The following is a 16839-nucleotide window of genomic DNA, read 5'->3' on the forward strand; positions in this document are numbered from 1 at the left end:
TCAATAAGAAACACACTGATATTTTAAACTCAAACAATGTCACAGACTATTTCATTTTGTTTATCCTTAATTTTAGTTCAGTACCATTTGAAGAAAGGATTTTAGCTGTTCTTAAGTGGTTGCAGCTTCCTAAAGATGAAAGGTATGTAGATGACTAATTTGTATGGTAACTACTCCTTTGTTTTATAGATATCACAGAATATTTAAAAATAAGCAGCAAGAAAACTTTGCAGTTGGCTCTGGCATTTTATATCCAAATAAACTCTTTAGGGAGCTCTTATGGCTACCATTTTGAAGAACTCCAAATCTGCAAATTATTTCTCAGAAAGATTAGAAATGTTACCCCAGTGTTGTAGACTTTTTAATCACTATCAATTGTGAAGTTATACTTTCCATTCTGTTTTACAATGTGTTTATAAAATATTACATTTTGATGCTGTTTGATTTAGACCACACTTTTACACTCTGTATTTAGAAGAACCAGATTCTTCAGGTCATTCATATGGACCAGTCAGCAGTGAGGTAAGTACCTTTTTATCAGTGATCACTTCATGAAACCTGGTGTCATGTAACTAAACCTGCTTTGAAGCAGGTTTCTAGACCATTCTAGCAAGATTCCATGATTCTGGGAAGAGTAGTAAGCACAATTTTACTAAACCAAAGGATGCACTCTAGTAAAAATAACAGTAGTCTGGTCTATACTTTCCACAGTGCTCAGTTGAACTGATGATAAATTAAATTCTATATTCTCATTTCCAAAGCCTTTATCCACTCCATTTATCCCTACATTGGCTTAAAAACTAAGGGTCTTTAGAAGTTTTGTAAATGGGTAGGACTCCAATTTTCTTTTTTCTTTCTTTTTCAATCTTGACTTATTTTATTCTGTGTTTGAGAAACAAGAGTGTGGATAGCAAAGGTTCAGATAGCCAGGGTTCTGGCCTGTCCATAGACTGGTTTCTTTTTTTTCTTTTTTTTTTTTAGTTCTTGTTTTGATGTTTGTTTATTTATTTATTTATTTTTTTTTGAGAGAGAGAGGCAGAGTACGAACAGGGGAGAGGGGCAGAGAGAGGGAGACACTGAATCCGAAGCAGGCTCCACGCTCTGAGCCGTCAGCACAGAGCCCAATGTGGGGCTTGAACTCACGAACTGTGAGATCATGACCTGAGCCGAAGTCGGACGCTTAACTGACTGAGCCACCCAGGCACCCCTAAGTTTTGTTTTTTTCTTCTTAATTCAAGTTACTTAACATATAGTATAGTCTTGGCTTCAGGAGTAGAACCCAGTGATTCCTCTCTTACATATGACATCCAGTGCTCAATTTGCTATGTAAATATAGGAGAATTAGTCAAATAACACAAGAAGCCTACTATGATCTCTCTGCCTTAGGAGATCTAGCTCTGACCTCTGAGATCATGCTTACAATAGAGCTTGGGCATTAAAGAATAGGAGATTTTGTCAACACTATAGAAAATTTCAAATAACCATGGTTTTATTGAACAGTTACTAGGAAGTTAGAGATGGGGAAATGGTTCATGTACTAAGGCTGTCAACATGAGATCTTACTTGACCTGACGCCCTTTTAGGAACTTAGCCAACCCCTGGCTAGGTTTGTAATCGGTATAGTGCTTTGAAAGATCAAATACTGCTTTCAGTTTTTGTGCGGCCATAGAATTTTTATATCTTGGAGCAGAGGAAGCATTGGAACAGAAAACGATTTGAGCTTCTTTCCTTGTACTTCTAAGCTGACTTCCCTTATGCTGTATATTTTATCTGTGACCCAAGATCTGAAAAGAAACAGGGAGTAAGGATCTAGGCATATTGGTGGTCATGATGGAAGGAAGAAGAGGTATAGCCAGGGTCCCTAATCTCAGAATCCTTGTTATCTTTTCCCCCATATGACTGTAAGAGATAAAAGACTAGGGATAGCTAGAATTTCACCCTAGTCTGCATAGTTTGTGAGCCTCAAAGTCTCTTTAGCACAGAGTCCAGACCAGAGCCTATCCTAACATGTCTATTAGCTCCTAACATCTCCAGCAGCTCTAATGTAGTTACTAATTGTGTGTGCCCTTGCTTTGCTCTTTAGAGGTGAGGTAAGGAAGACACATGGTCAATAAGGTGACTGGGTCATAATTGGTGACAGGGAAAAGTTTTGTGTCAGTGTTTTCTTGGTTTGACAATTGACCAGATGCTAGTGTAATTTTTATTCTTTCACTAAATTCACTGACACAACTCATGTCTAGGTCAGTCTGGCTACAAGGAAGTCTGAGGATCATTTTGTAATTGTTTGGTTATCAGCTCATATAAATCATGAAATCGGTGCTGCCTTTTCTAATTTCACTGAAGATTTTCTAAAGGACTATTTTTGTGATTCATCTTCATTCAAGATTGAGCCCCTTGCTTTTTGTATCATAGTCACCAGCTTGTAAACTCTGTTAAATTCTAATATTACTGGCACATCAAAACCCACTTGATTTTAATACTTAAAAACTCCAACTTGCATTACTTGGGTGGCTTTGAATGAAAGACCATATTGAAGGAGGTTGTTTCATTATTACAGTGGAATAAATTGACTATAGAGATAAGACTGATTTGATACATTACAGAAAGCACATGTAGAGCTGCAAAGAATTTTCCTGGTTTTGCAAGGAGAGCCGAAAAGAGAAATGTCAAAAGCAAGTTACTAAAACTATTTGCTAGTCTGTCCTCGTGATAGATGTGTGCAAAATACATGCAGTTTGCAAGGAAATAATGGGTTGTATTCCTAGGAGTTCTAATTTAAAACATTTTTGTCAATGTTTATTTATTTTTGAGAGAGAGACACACACACAGAGTGTGAGTGGGGATGGGCAGAGAGAGGGAGACACAGAATCAGAAGCAGGCTCCAAGCTCTGAGCTGTCACCCGATACGGGGCTCGAACCTACGAACCGTGAGATCATGACCTGAGCCAAAGTTGGAGGCTTAACTGACTGAGCCACCCAGGCACACCCTAGGAGTTCTAGTTTTAAAAATCAAACATAATGAACTATAAAGCATTTCATGAATAATTTTAACATTTTTGGCAATTTAGACGATCAGGTCGGCTAGTGACATTTCCAGTACTTAGGATTGAGCATGTACCGGATTTGGGCCCTTCTTTTTATTAATGGGCATTGTCTTACCTGGCTTGTCTTAGCCTAATGCAAATCATATGTAGTTCATCATAGTAGTTGCATCCACTGAACTTTTCCTTTATGAACAGAGATAGCTTTACATAGAAATAGCCGTTAATATGGAATCCATCACATGAAATTGCTTCCCTTTCTTAGGTCATCAGAGCTTTGCAGAGGGTTGACAACATGGTTGGCATGCTGATGGACGGTCTAAAGGAGCTGAACTTGCATCAGTGCCTGAACCTCGTCCTTGTTTCAGATCATGGTAACCTGAATTTTCATCATTTACCCTTCAGGTTAAATGGTGCCCCAAAAAAGGGTTCCTTGACTGGTTATTGTTTCATTATTTCTTCTGATTGTTATAGTTAATTCTTTGTTGTTTTTTTTTAATGTAGTTTGTTGTGGAAAATGTTTAGGAAAAAATTATATAAAATATAAAGTACAAGTAAAGCACAGAATTCACAGCTATCAATGATAATGCACCCATTTCCTGATTTGAGGAAGGTTTGTACCAGGAATTTTGAAAAGTTAAAAAAAGTTTTTTAATGTTTAATTTTGGTAAATGTAGTGTAGTAATTTTAGATTTAATGAATACATTATTATGTACATCTTCTATTTAGCATAAAAATCTGATTTTAGAAGCAGTATGTATTAATTTTAGTACTATGTTAATTTCACTTTTTACTTATTTTGACCTTTAGAACATGTTTGTGTAACAGCCTTGAGAGTGCAGAAGCAATGAATGTACAAGAAAATAGAAAACACGCCCTTTGCGTTTGTTTTTTTTTTTCTTGTTGTTATTGTTTGTGTCAGAAATAATTGTTAAAAGCTATTTCTAGAAATAGCTGTAAGAAGTTTTGTTCCAAAGAAAATGCAGTTCTGGAATGACACTGAGAATTTTATAATACCAGTTACTATTCTAGGTGATCTTATGAAAACAACTAAGCTTTGCTATTTGGTCTGAAGCTGTGATATTCCTCCTCACCTACCTAAATTAGAAGAAACAATAAAGTAATTGTGGATGAAGGGGAAAATATTTTTTTTAAGTGAGATGGTGGATACAGCTGAAGTTCTGTGTCTTACCTACTAGATGTTTAACTCACATGAGCACTGAGCACATATTTATTGAATTACATTCTGGAAGTGAAGGAAATTCTCTTCTATGTGTGAAATTCCTTATTGAAGTTGTAACATGTTTGGGAATTTTTTCTCCTAGGCATGGAACAGGGCAGTTGCAAGAAATATGTGTATCTGAATAAATATTTGGGAGATGTTAAAAATATTAAAATTGTATATGGACCTGCCGCTCGCTTGAGACCCTCTGATGTCCCGGATAAGTACTTTTCATGTAAGTATATATGGATGCTAACTTTGAATGTGATTACATTCTGAATACATTCCTCTAAATTATTGTATCTCCACACTAAAGTGCATCAAGTTAATTTCCTTTGCATGATTAAATCTCCAATGCAGGTCTTCTGCACCCAAAGGGATTTTATTCAAGACATAGATCTAACCACTTATTTTTGTTTTTTGTTGCTAAGCATATTATGTGTGTGTGCTCAGTACATTTTTATGTCGTAGTGTGTGTTTTACTTGTATTGGGTTCAAGATTACTTGTACTAAAAATGAAAACAAAAACAAAAAACAAAACAAAACTTAAAAGTTCATCTGCATTTATTCAAGTTTCATTAATGACATTTCATTAAAATAACTTAGAGCTGTTATAAAATAATATTCTGTCACAAGGAGGAATGCAGGAAATTCTGTAATTCTTATAATTCCATAAATAGCTGGTTTCTGTCCTCAGAAATGACTTTCTTTTACCATTCTAAAACACAGTGAGAATGTGTTTTGTAAACAGAGAAGAAGAAATTTCAATTCTGTGTTGACCACATGTGCAACCCAAATTGCCAAGGAAATTTTTTAAATGTTAATTCTTTTGCAAGTCAAGTGCATTTCCTAACTGTTTGCACCTCTGTTGTAGCCTGCTTAAAAGTCGTATACAATTGTTATAAAACCTGTTATAAAACCATATAGGCGGAGGCAGTGCCCAGAGATGTTTAGGATGGGATGACTAAGCTTTAGCTTTCTCTCATTAGGCCTCTGTTTCCCAAATTAAGGCAAAAATATCTATATTTATTTATCAATATACATACATGAAATATAAATACAAAACATTTATTGTATCTGAAATTTTTTTTCAAACTTTTCTAAAGTATGGCTAGAAGAATCTTTGGAAATCTAGACACATATTGATTTGTAGCACAGAAGACACTAAGTAAACCTGTGTGGTCTTGCTATGCAAATTCAGTTACAAAACTATCTACTTGCTCTCTCTTCTACGTTTTCCAGTGTCCTTTTTATTTGGAAATTCTGGAGTTACCAAATATCAAAGTATATAAAATAAAAAGTAACGGTTTCCTTAAATCTCCCTAATTCACACCTCATTTCCTCTCTCTAGAGATTAAACACTGTTAGGCTTGGAATGTCTTCCCAGATATCTGCTATGCGTATATAAAACACTATTTTTTTTTTAATTTTTACACTATGAAATCATACTAGATCTAGATGCATGGTCATATAGATGGATGGCCAGATGAATGGACACACATATGGATGAACAGATGGATGGATAGATAGATATTCTTTAACTTGTCTCTTCATTTAACAGTACGACATGATTTCACAGGCACGGAGTGGTTCCTAAAGATCTGTCTCATTCCTACCAACCACTAATATATAATGGTTTAAATAAGCTGTTTGGAACCTGCTTTGAGTTTGAGTCTGACATTCAACATTTTTGTTTTATTTTTATTTCTAATTGTAGCATAACATCCATGATTAATTCTTATCTTTGTCCCCCTTCAGTTGATTATGAAGACCTTGCCAGAAATCTTTCCGTGAGTGTATTTATTTTTCCATTATTTACCTATTGTTAGTTTTAATATATATTTAGAAAAAAAGTTCAGTATCTGTTCTTGGGATTTTTTAGCATTAGAATTTTTGAGTATGTGGGCCAACATTTAAACGCCCTATAGTTTTTATTTTTCAACGTTTTTTTTTTTTTTTTAATTTTTTTTTTATTTTTGGGACAGAGAGAGACAGAGCATGAACGGGGGAGGGGCAGAGAGAGAGGGAGACACAGAATCGGAAACAGCCTCCAGGCTCCGAGCCATCAGCCCAGAGCCTGACGCGGGGCTCGAACTCACGGACCGCGAGATCGTGACCTGGCTGAAGTCGGACGCTTAACCGACTGCGCCACCCAGGCGCCCCTAAACGCCCTATAGTTTTTAAAGATTTTTAAGGACACACCCCAATAAACCAGCATTGAAAGTTTTTAAGAATTCATTTATTGTCATCAATTAATTTTTATAACAGTAAAGAAATAATTGGAAAAAATAGAAGGGAAAAAGTCTATAGCTATCTCAGCATAGGTACTGTTGGCATTGTTATATATTTCCTGCCAATCCTTTTATGCCCATTTAAAAAATAAATTCTTGACTTGGTGATGAGTTATCTATAGTACATTTTTTTTACTTGATATGTTTTATTTATTTATTTATTAAAGTTTATTTATTTGTTTTGAGAGAGAGAGCGCACACAAGCAGTGGAGGGACAGAGAGAGGGAGAGAGAGAATCCCAAGCAGTCTCTGCACAGTGTGAATGGGGCTCCAGCTCACAAAACTGTAAGATCATGACCTGAGCCGAAACCAAGAGTCAGACACTTAACTGACTGAGCCACCCAGGGGCCCCAAAGTGTTTTAAATATTGAAGAAAATGATTACCATTGCAGTTATAAGAATGTTTGGAAATGGTATCATCGATAGTAACCCAAATATTAATGAATGGCATAGTCTAAGAATTTTAGTTTTTTTTTTTATGTAGCAATTATGATTTCCTGTAAAAAATACGAATATTGAATCGTTGGGAATAGAGGGACTCCGTTATTTTTGCATCTGTGACTTACTGAGCAGACTGGTAAAATTTTTAACAGAAAAAAAATCTTACGGAATTAGAATACAGTCTCAAGAGAAGTTTACACCTAAGAAAATATCGAAATAAGAGTTTTTCTTTACCTTCTGTAATATCAGTGCCGGGAGCCAAACCAGCACTTCAAACCTTACCTCAAGCATTTCTTACCGAAGCGTTTGCACTTTGCCAAAAACGACAGGATTGAGCCCTTGACATTCTATTTGGATCCTCAGTGGCAACTTGCATTGTAAGTTCTGATGGTTTCCAGGTAAACCTCACCTGATATGTTAGTCATTCAGCGTAACTGTTGGGCCCTTTTCAACAATGTTGTTGTGTGAAAACTGTGCACAGATGATTCTCTTCACTCTGTCCTGGGGCTTCTCAACCCGGGATTGACCTTTTGGGGTCAGACCATTCTTTGTTGTGGAGGGCTGTCCTGTGCTCCTGTGCATTGTGGGATGTTTGAAAGCATCCCTGGCTTCTACCCACTAGATGAAAAAGCACCCTTTCCATGGTTGAGCCAACCAAAAATGTCTGCAGACATTGCTATAGGTTCCCTGGGGAGGGCCATTCACCCCCAGCTGGGAGCCACTCCTCTGCCCACATCCATATTGATTATTTATGTTCCATGTTGGTGTTACCACTTGCCGCTCTTATCTCTTCTGCACATTACAGTTATCCTAATAATACCTTCAGATCCAGCGAATAATTGGTAAAACCTCTTTATGATAATAAGCAATTGCTTTCTTCATTTTACAAAGTTGTTTTTTCAGCTCAGTTTATTGATGTGTTGGAGAATTATTTGGATGGTTAATATTGTTAATATCTCAAAACCTGATAATTAACTCTTTGGATGGTTGCCAGGAAGCCAGGGACAATAAATACCCCTGTCAAGCAAAACCTAAGCAATGAACCAGGATTCACTTTAAGAGTTTCACTGTCTCTACTTTGTCTCTACTTTTACTAGAGGGCTGTGCTTTTCGTGTTTGGAAGAAAAACATTGAAAGAAGGGATGGTTCTTGCCTTCATGGGAGAACCAATATTTTACGAACATCTATATTCCAAAGATTGCTTTAGGCTAAGCCATTTAATTTGTACAGACAACCAAATACAACAAGATTGAAACGAAGATAAGAGAACTACATGGCCAGTGTCACAGCTAGCAAATAGCATAGTCAGGGTTCAAAACTAGTTTTGTGTCAGTGCTAGTGGCTTTTTTCCTCTATGCCATCCTGCATTTATGGTTGATTTGTCTGCAAAATAAAAGATAAGGGTGGCCTCTTACTGCTTTGCAAAGCCAGGTGGTTTTGTTTACCATTTTTTTGGTTTGTTTAACAAAATAGTTACTTATTCTTGATTAACAGAAATAATGTGACTTTAAATTTTGCACTATGAATAGACTTCACATCATTAATTCATACTATGTCAAAATTAGGAATCCTGCAGAAAGGAAGCATTGTGGAATTGGATTCCATGGTTCTGACAATATATTTTCAAATATGCAAGTAAGTAAATCTGATATACTTAAAAATAATAGTAGTTTGTATCTGAAGAAAAACTGATATACAAAGTTTTGATTTATTTATTTATTTATTTAAATATGAAATTTATTGTCACATTGGTTTCCATACAACACCCAGTGCTTGGTCGAAGAGGACGACCTTCCCCGATAGAGGAGGACCGTTCTTTGGTCAAGGGTATACGAGTAGCTGCGCTCCCCTGCTAGAACCTCCAAACAAGCTCTCAAAGTTTAGATTTAGAAACACGGATTGTGCTTACATGTCTTGGATGAGAATTAATGAAGCATATGATTGCATGTAGTCATTTTATTTTGAGCATGGTATTAATAGAATTTGTTAAAATATTCATGTTTCAGGCATGTATGACGTATTATATGACTTATACCTCATACTAAATTTCTAATAATCATTTTGCATATGTTTGTGTTCCGTTAAGAATATTGCTTTCACAGTAAATGAAAGCTGGTGATTTAAGAGGAGAAAAGATATCATACTTGTTCTAAATGAAGGTAATGCCTTACATTCATCTAGCAATTTAAAAGTTCAAAATATACGCACAACAGTTATTTAATTTAATCCCTACAGCACTGTGTAGGGTGGGCAGAGTGACATTTATATCCCATTTCACAGATGAGAAACAATTTCATCATCTGTTCTCTTCTGACTGTCAAGTCAGGAATCACAGTAAAGCTGAGAGAAGTATCCTACATGTCCTTAGATTACATGTGCAACAGGGGTTAACACCATATCCTATGAAGCCTGTGGGCACGGTATTTTTCTGATATCTTAACATAACCAGTTTATATATGTACAATATGGATAATATAAAATAATTTTTTTCACCAGCTACATACATAGCTGATATGAACTGATAAACTGTTAACTTTTCTGGCCAATCTAGGCTCTCTTTATCGGCTATGGACCTGGCTTCAAGCACAGCATCGAAGTTGAGTCTTTTGAAAGTATTGAAGTCTATAATTTAATGTGTGGTAAGTGTGAACAGGCTTCTTTCATTTCTTCTGAAAACAGAGCTGGAATAGGATTATGAAAAGTAAGTCACACGGTGGGCATCTCTGTAGAGATGAAGATGATGTGAGACAGATCACATTTTTACCTTTCACCTTCCTGACCCAGAGTCATTGAAAAAAATATGTGGATCATTGCCATCTGATTACTGGTGTCTCTTCCATGGGTTTGCACACAGGTAAACTGCAACACCCAGAGCTGTGAGGTCTGTACATCCCCAATGGCTAGCAGTTTGCCAGGCCCTTGGCTTAATGATACGACGATTGACTCAGGCGTCAGGTGGAAGCCGGGGAAAGAGTTTGGAGTCTGTGAAGGGAACACAAAAGAGGCGGAACCTCTGGTAGCAATAATAGTTGAATGGATGACGATGTCACAGTTGTAGAAATGGAGGAGGACCCATTAGATATATTACTGACTTACTCTGTACTTTCTTAATTAATACCTTTATGGTTGGATATTATGTTTTAAGTATTACTTCCTTTTTCTGATAATGATACTAGACATTTGCAAAACCTTAAATATGTCCTGAGTATGATTCTTTCAGTGGGGGCCTATACACTCAAATGAATTAATATATCCTAAAGCACTTAAAACAGTGCCAGGCATATCCTAAGTGCTTTACTATTTAAGTGTTTGCTATTGTTATTATCAAGAGCATGAGTTTTATTTTATTTTATTTTTTTTAATTTTTTTTTAACGTTTATTTATTTTTGGGACAGAGAGAGAGACAGAGCATGGGGGAGGGGCAGAGAGAGAGGGAGACACAGAATTGGAAGCAGGCTCCAGGCTCTGAGCCATCAGCCCAGAGCCCGACGTGGGGCTCGAACTCACGGACCGCAGGATCGTGACCTGAGCTGAAGTCGGATGCTCAACTGACTGAGCCACCCAGGCGCCCCAAGAGCAGGAGTTTTAGACTCAGACAAAGCTGGTTTTGAAGCGTAGGTCTTACTACATTAGTAGCTTTGAGGCCTTGAGCAAAGCACTGTGATTATTCATCTACCAAATGTTGACAATAACTTATTAAATTGTTTTGAGGATTAATTAAGAAAAATATATTGGCACAGTGATTGACATTAGTATGCAATGGTGGTAACTATAGTTATTATACACTTTAAACTTCAGAAGTTTCGTTAGAGACGCACAGCAGAATATCAGTAATTCCATTAAGAATAGCATAGTCATGTGCTTGCTTCAGCAGCATATATGCTAAAAAAAAAAAACAATAGCATAGTCATAAATGCTGTCAAATTCAAGAGAGTTTTATAGTTTTATTTTAGGTAGAGAGTAAAGAAGCCTTACATACATTTAGTTCTAAAAAGATAAAAATAGTGTAAGTCTACCATTTATTTGATTTTGAAACCTCGAGGTAACCATTTACCATTCTTGGCATTATGCAGATTTACTGAATTTGTCACCTGCTCCTAATAATGGAACTCACGGAAGTCTTAACCACCTTCTAAAGAATCCTGTTTACACCCCAACGCATCCCAAAGAAGCCCACCCCCTGGCACAGTGCCCCTTCACAAGAACTCCCAGACATAACCTTGACTGTTCATGTGATCCCTCCGTAAGTATTGACAAAAAGTGTAGCCCAGTTTGTGTGATTCTGCAGCACCCTCTGCATAGCATGTGCTATAGAAACACTTCATGATCAAATTAAAATGTGTAAGTGAGCATAAATATATATTTATGTTTAATTCCAAATAAGCACACGCGTGCAGCCCTTTTATTATTTATTTTTCCTCTTCCTGGTTTTTGCATTTTCACATATTTTTAAATTTTTATTTATTTATTTTTGAGAGAGAGAGAAAGTGCAGGCGGGGGAGGGGCAGAGAGGAAGGGAGACCGAGAATCCGAAGCAGGCTCCACACTGTCAATGCACAGCCTGTCATAGGGCTCAAAGCCACGAACCATTGAGATGTGACCTGAGCTGAAGTCGGATGCTTAACTTTGCCCAGGCAGCCCTCACTTCTGTTTTTATCCCTTGGTGCTGTGACTTGACTTGGGTGCAGGTTGGAAGAAGTCCAGCTAAGTTCTGGAGCATCCTGAATCATGGAATCTGTGCTACTGTCCTAGCAGTGAGGTCTTGATTATAAACCAGTCACAGTATTCTTTTCCTAAACTATATCTCAGTTTATTTTAAAGTATTTTTTAATGTTTATTTATTTTGAGAGAGAGAGAGTGAACTGGGGAAGGGAGAGAGAGAGTCCCAAGCAGGCTCTGCACTGACAATGCAGGGCTCAGTCTAGGAACCTGTGAGATTATGACTTGAACCAAAATCAAGAGTCCAATGTTTAACTGACTGAGCCACCCAGGCACCCCTCAGTTCATCTTAAATTTAGAGGCAAAATAACATTTTTTGGCAAGAAATGGATATATGGCACTTTACTTTTTAAGTTTATTTATTTTGAGAGAGACAGAAACAGTGCAAATGGGGGAGGGGCAGAGAGAGAGAAAGAATCCCAAGCAAGCTCCAAGTTGTCAATGCAGAGCCTGATGCGGGGCTCGGTCTCATGAACCATGAGATCATGACCTGAGCCAAAACCAAGAGTCAGACGCTTAATGGATGAGCCACCCAGGTGCCCCGGCACTGTTTTCTTTTTACTCCTATCTTAACATATAGTTTTAAGAAGATAAACATTTGTGATAACAAGTGAACAAAATTGATAGTGTCCATGAAGATAGAGATTTGGGGAACAGTTGATTTTATGCCTTCCGTTTTGTTTTAGGCTCGTAGAAAGACTGTCAGAGTAGGGATAAAAATTATAAAACAGCAATTCTTATTTTTCATTGATAGTGTTGTGCTTATGTAACAATTTTGTCTTCTTGCAGCTGTCATCCGAATTTTTATCTTCTTCCTCAAAAAAAATAACTTTCACTTGTACAAGATGGTTTTATCATTGTCCCACGATGGAACAATGAGGTTGCAGAAATTGTTACAAAATTAAAACACATATCAAAACAAACAAAAAAAACATGTCTCTCATCGCTTAAAATAGTATTATTAACTTTTAGGTTTTGCCAGTTGTGGATTTTGAGATACAGTTGAATTTGACTGTGGCAGAAGGTAAGGAAGGCATCCTTACTCTTGAGCTTGGATTGTGGAAACAGGCTTTTTCTCAACAGTGTCAACCACAGAGAACTGGTCTGGGGACATTAGCTGAGAATAGCCAGTAACATAAAGGTAGTAGGGGAGGACCACCTGATGAAACATGGCAATGTCCTTGCTCAACAGTCTAGACTGCTAGTCATAAGGAAGGAAGGGATAGTTACAGCACATCATGCATTTAGTGGAAGCTGAATAACTCTTTATGAACAGAGTTGAGGTGGTTTGAGATTTTGGAGATTTTTATAAGTTTATAAGAGACCCTCAGATTTCCATTGAAAATACTGTTAAATTTCTATCTCACCTGGTTCTTAGTTAATTACAGGAGAGTATAAGTTGATTGATTTATCTAAAATTATTTCTTCATAGATTTTTTTTTTTTTTTGAGAGAGAGAGTGTAAGCTGGGAGAGGCAGAGAAAGAGAATGAGAATCTTAATTAGGCTCCATGCTGGGCATAGACTTTGGGGCTCCATGCAGGGTTAGATCCCATGACCCTAAGATCGTGACCTGAGCCAAAATCAAGAGTCAGACGCCTAACTGACTAAGCCATCCCGGTGCCCCTCTTCATAACTTTTGAGTGAAAATTAAGCATATTTAATACACAGACAACTGAGAACATTTGTCAGCTGGGACTTGGATGCTCAGTGTCACTTTGATATGATCTCTGATACACTTTGATGTAGTCTCTGATCATTAAGTTACTTGGCTCAGTTTTTTCCTTCTGGAATAAAAAGGTGAATTCTATATTATTCCCAAATTGAATTTGCCTATATAAAATCTCTACATGTTTAGAGAAATCTTTGATGGCCCATGGTGACAAAGCATAGTGAAAGATGACACTTTTGGAATTGAGTAGATCTGTGTTTGAATATGAGCTTAGGAACTGTATGTCCATTGGAAAAGTATTTACTCCCTGTAAACTGCTGTATTCTCATCTGTACAATGGACATAAAACCTTAATTCATAGGACTGTTTAAGAATTCAATTAGATGATGTCTACAAAGGACTCTACAAAGTACTTGACGCTTGGAAAAAGCGCAGTAAACGGTATATATACTATCACTGTTTCATTCAGCTTTATCTCATAATTTCAGTTCTGAATTTTTGTTTTCCAAGCACATACATCATCCTCAAATTTTTCTTTCTGGAGATTTGCTCTAAAGAATAAGTCATTAAAGTAATGTTAAAGAATTTTAGTAATATTATTTAAGACCTATTTGCTGAAATTTCTAGCAATTTCACAGTGTCCCCTTGTGAGATCTTGATATTACACTGATCTCTCAGAATCTTCATAGGCAAAAACTGTGGTGAATCCCTTTTATTTTCTAAATCATTTATGGTTCTGCTCTTTGTAATTAGTTTGTGTGTTTTTTTTTTTTGTAGTAAAAAATAATTTTTCAATAGGGTCTTAAGGAAAGAATTAGATGAATGTTATCATTATATATTATCATATAGTTCACAGTAAGTTTGTTTGAACGGTGGTTTCATTTTTCTCCTATGACCCAAGAGAAGGTTATTAAGCGTGGCACTGTACCCTATGGAAGACCCAGAGTTCTCCAGAGGGACAGCACAGTTTGCCTTCTTTACCAGCACCGGTTTGTGAGTGCTTACAGCCATGACATCCTGATGCCCCTTTGGACATCCTACACTGTCGACAGAAATGCAAGTATTGGTCGCCCCTCTAGCTACGTGTGATTATTTCATTATCATTAAGCAGAACATTAAAAGCATGGTTAATTTGGGCCAAACTAATCTTGGCTTCATAATCAGTTCCTATATTAGGAGATCACTGAATTGGGAGTTGCAGGAATTAAGTTCTGATTCTAGCTCTGTGACTTTGAGACTCCGAGCAAATTTCTTCTTCTGGGAAATGAGGAATGTGCATGAAAGTATCTCCCTTGCCTTGTGTTTGTTTTCATATTTTATGATTCTAACTTATGTAATCAGTTTTGCAGTCAGTCACAAGTATTCGTCTCTAAATGCATAGATGTATGAGTATAAGGACTTTCCTTGGTTGTACTCACCTTAGGGGGTCCTCACTGATGGGGAAGGCCATTAAAACTCAGTAATTTTTCAGTGTGTAACACCTATGGGAAGATCCTCAAATCAAACTACAGAGAGGCTAGGGATCCCGTCCACCTCCCAGACCACAGGAAGCCCTTGAAAGGAGTTGTGGGTAGGCGTGGTATGGAATATCCCAGAATAAGACCACCATTCCCCCTCATCCCTGTCCCCTGGCTGCTGTAGTAGAAAGAGAAGCAGAAGATAGGCCTTGAAAGAGAGAAGTGGAGAGGGAATGAGATTTAGATTTTGATCAAATTAAAGTTTTAAACTAGTCTGACCAAATTTTCAAAGACTGAATGCCTGGCAAGCTACAGGAAGCCCTTAAGGGATGGAAAGGGGATTTGAGAGAGCTTAGTTGAGTCTAGCAGTTGGATTTAAAAAATAAAACTATTGTTAATACTCACTGAGAAAGCTAAATAAAAAAGGTAGGGATGTGTGCATGTATATATGTAATGTCTATGTTAAAAAAATATGTATATATTATGCACCCCCACATATTCTCATATTTACATAAAGTTTCAGCCATAAATTTGTTCTAATTTTGACGACTATCTTCAAACACTACAAACATGTTTTGTACTTGACTTTGTAATATGTAGGAGTCTAGCCAGTATTGTGTAGGTCCCCATCAGATTTATTGTTTAATGCCTTAATTATGGTGTTCTTTGCTTTGGTTTGAATGTTCTGTTTTGTAATACAATCAAAGCAGCATAAATTCAGTCATCAGTGCTCCCGAGGTTTTCATGCTGCACTGTTAATTCAGTGGCTCCCCAAGCACCAGCTTTCAAGTCTATGCAGTTGTCTTTGGAAGATAGGCTCAGGTCCCCCCAAAATCGGCATTTCGCTCCCTGAAAGTTTGAAACTTGAAAACAAAATGAACCCAGCATAATAGGCCAATATTTGCACATGTGACAAATGACTAATATCCTTAATAGTATAAAGAGTTGTTGCCTTTCAGTTAGAAAAAAGATGAATACACTGTTAGAAAAATGGGAAAATGGAGTAGAACCTAAAGGGACAAGTAGGGTGATGTTCACAGACCTTGTAGGGTGTGGTTCACCCTCAACTCTTCAGAAAGCAGTCTTCTTTTCTTTTATATGCCTGATACCTCATGGCTCTTTACATTTTGTTTTTCAGGACAGTTTCTCTACAGAAGACTTTTCCAACTGTCTCCACCAGGATCTTCGAATTTCCCTCAATCCTGTCCATAAGTGTTCGTTTTATAAAAATAATGCTGAACTGAGTTACGGGTTCCTCTACCCACCACGTAAGTTTCTTCCTCCCTGACCTGCCCTTTCCCTGGTCTTCTTTCTCTCTTCCTTCTCCTTTTCTTTCTTTTGGGGCAATGGACACCATCTTTTTATTGTTGATCATCACGAATGAGAAGTATAACTCTTAGGGGAAATTTTCTAAAGCATCTAAAACTTGAATTTTACAAAACCTTTAGCTTTTGTTTGGAGGGTAGTTGATTTAGTGCAGACACTGTAGATAGGACATTCTTCATTTTTTCTACCTTTCTTTTACACAGAATTTGAGAAAACTTGAGTCAGAAGGATACAGCAGGGGTCTTAGGAGGGAGATATCATTTTGTTTGTTAAAAAGAAAAATAATTTGTCAAAGAATTAGGAATAGGCAGAGCCCAAGTGTGTTTGCCCTTTACGGGGACAGAGCCACTAGGGAAGATTTTTCTCTCTCTTTTTTTTTTTTTTTTTGAGGTTAAGTGTTCTCTTTTTAATGTGGCAAATTTGTATGTTAATGAGAAGACATTTTGAGGCTGGGCTTAAAAGGCAAAAATCAGAAGTCTCCAGGTGCTTAAATACTTTCAGTATCCAGTCCAGCCCCCAGAATAAGTGTCTGAAGTCAGAACTTGGTTATTGCTTTATGAAAATAGAGCAGATCCAAGCTGAAAATCCATACAAAGAAACCTTGTACAGCATTTTGAGGCAGACGTCCTGTGATGTTTTTTTAGGGCAGTAGGTGTTGTTCTGAAGCCAGAT

At 37.0% G+C, this 16839-nt stretch overlaps 1 protein-coding gene across 1 annotated transcript in view; it reads left to right on the forward strand.

Moving 5' to 3' along the window:
- ENPP1 (ectonucleotide pyrophosphatase/phosphodiesterase 1) overlaps positions 1 to 16839 on the forward strand; it is a 70075-nt gene that overhangs the window by 44260 nt on the left and 8976 nt on the right. The window contains exons 10-21 of the mRNA XM_042987163.1: positions 77 to 142; positions 450 to 522; positions 3307 to 3415; positions 4367 to 4498; positions 6022 to 6053; positions 7245 to 7372; positions 8561 to 8630; positions 9547 to 9634; positions 11069 to 11238; positions 12687 to 12738; positions 14286 to 14440; positions 15980 to 16109. Coding sequence (XP_042843097.1) covers positions 77 to 142; positions 450 to 522; positions 3307 to 3415; positions 4367 to 4498; positions 6022 to 6053; positions 7245 to 7372; positions 8561 to 8630; positions 9547 to 9634; positions 11069 to 11238; positions 12687 to 12738; positions 14286 to 14440; positions 15980 to 16109 — 1205 coding nt within the window. The remainder of the gene's footprint in view (positions 1 to 76; positions 143 to 449; positions 523 to 3306; positions 3416 to 4366; positions 4499 to 6021; positions 6054 to 7244; positions 7373 to 8560; positions 8631 to 9546; positions 9635 to 11068; positions 11239 to 12686; positions 12739 to 14285; positions 14441 to 15979; positions 16110 to 16839) is intronic.

The sequence above is a fragment of the Panthera tigris genome, chromosome B2 (assembly GCF_018350195.1).
Source record: "Panthera tigris isolate Pti1 chromosome B2, P.tigris_Pti1_mat1.1, whole genome shotgun sequence".
Lineage (NCBI taxonomy): Eukaryota > Metazoa > Chordata > Mammalia > Carnivora > Felidae > Panthera > Panthera tigris.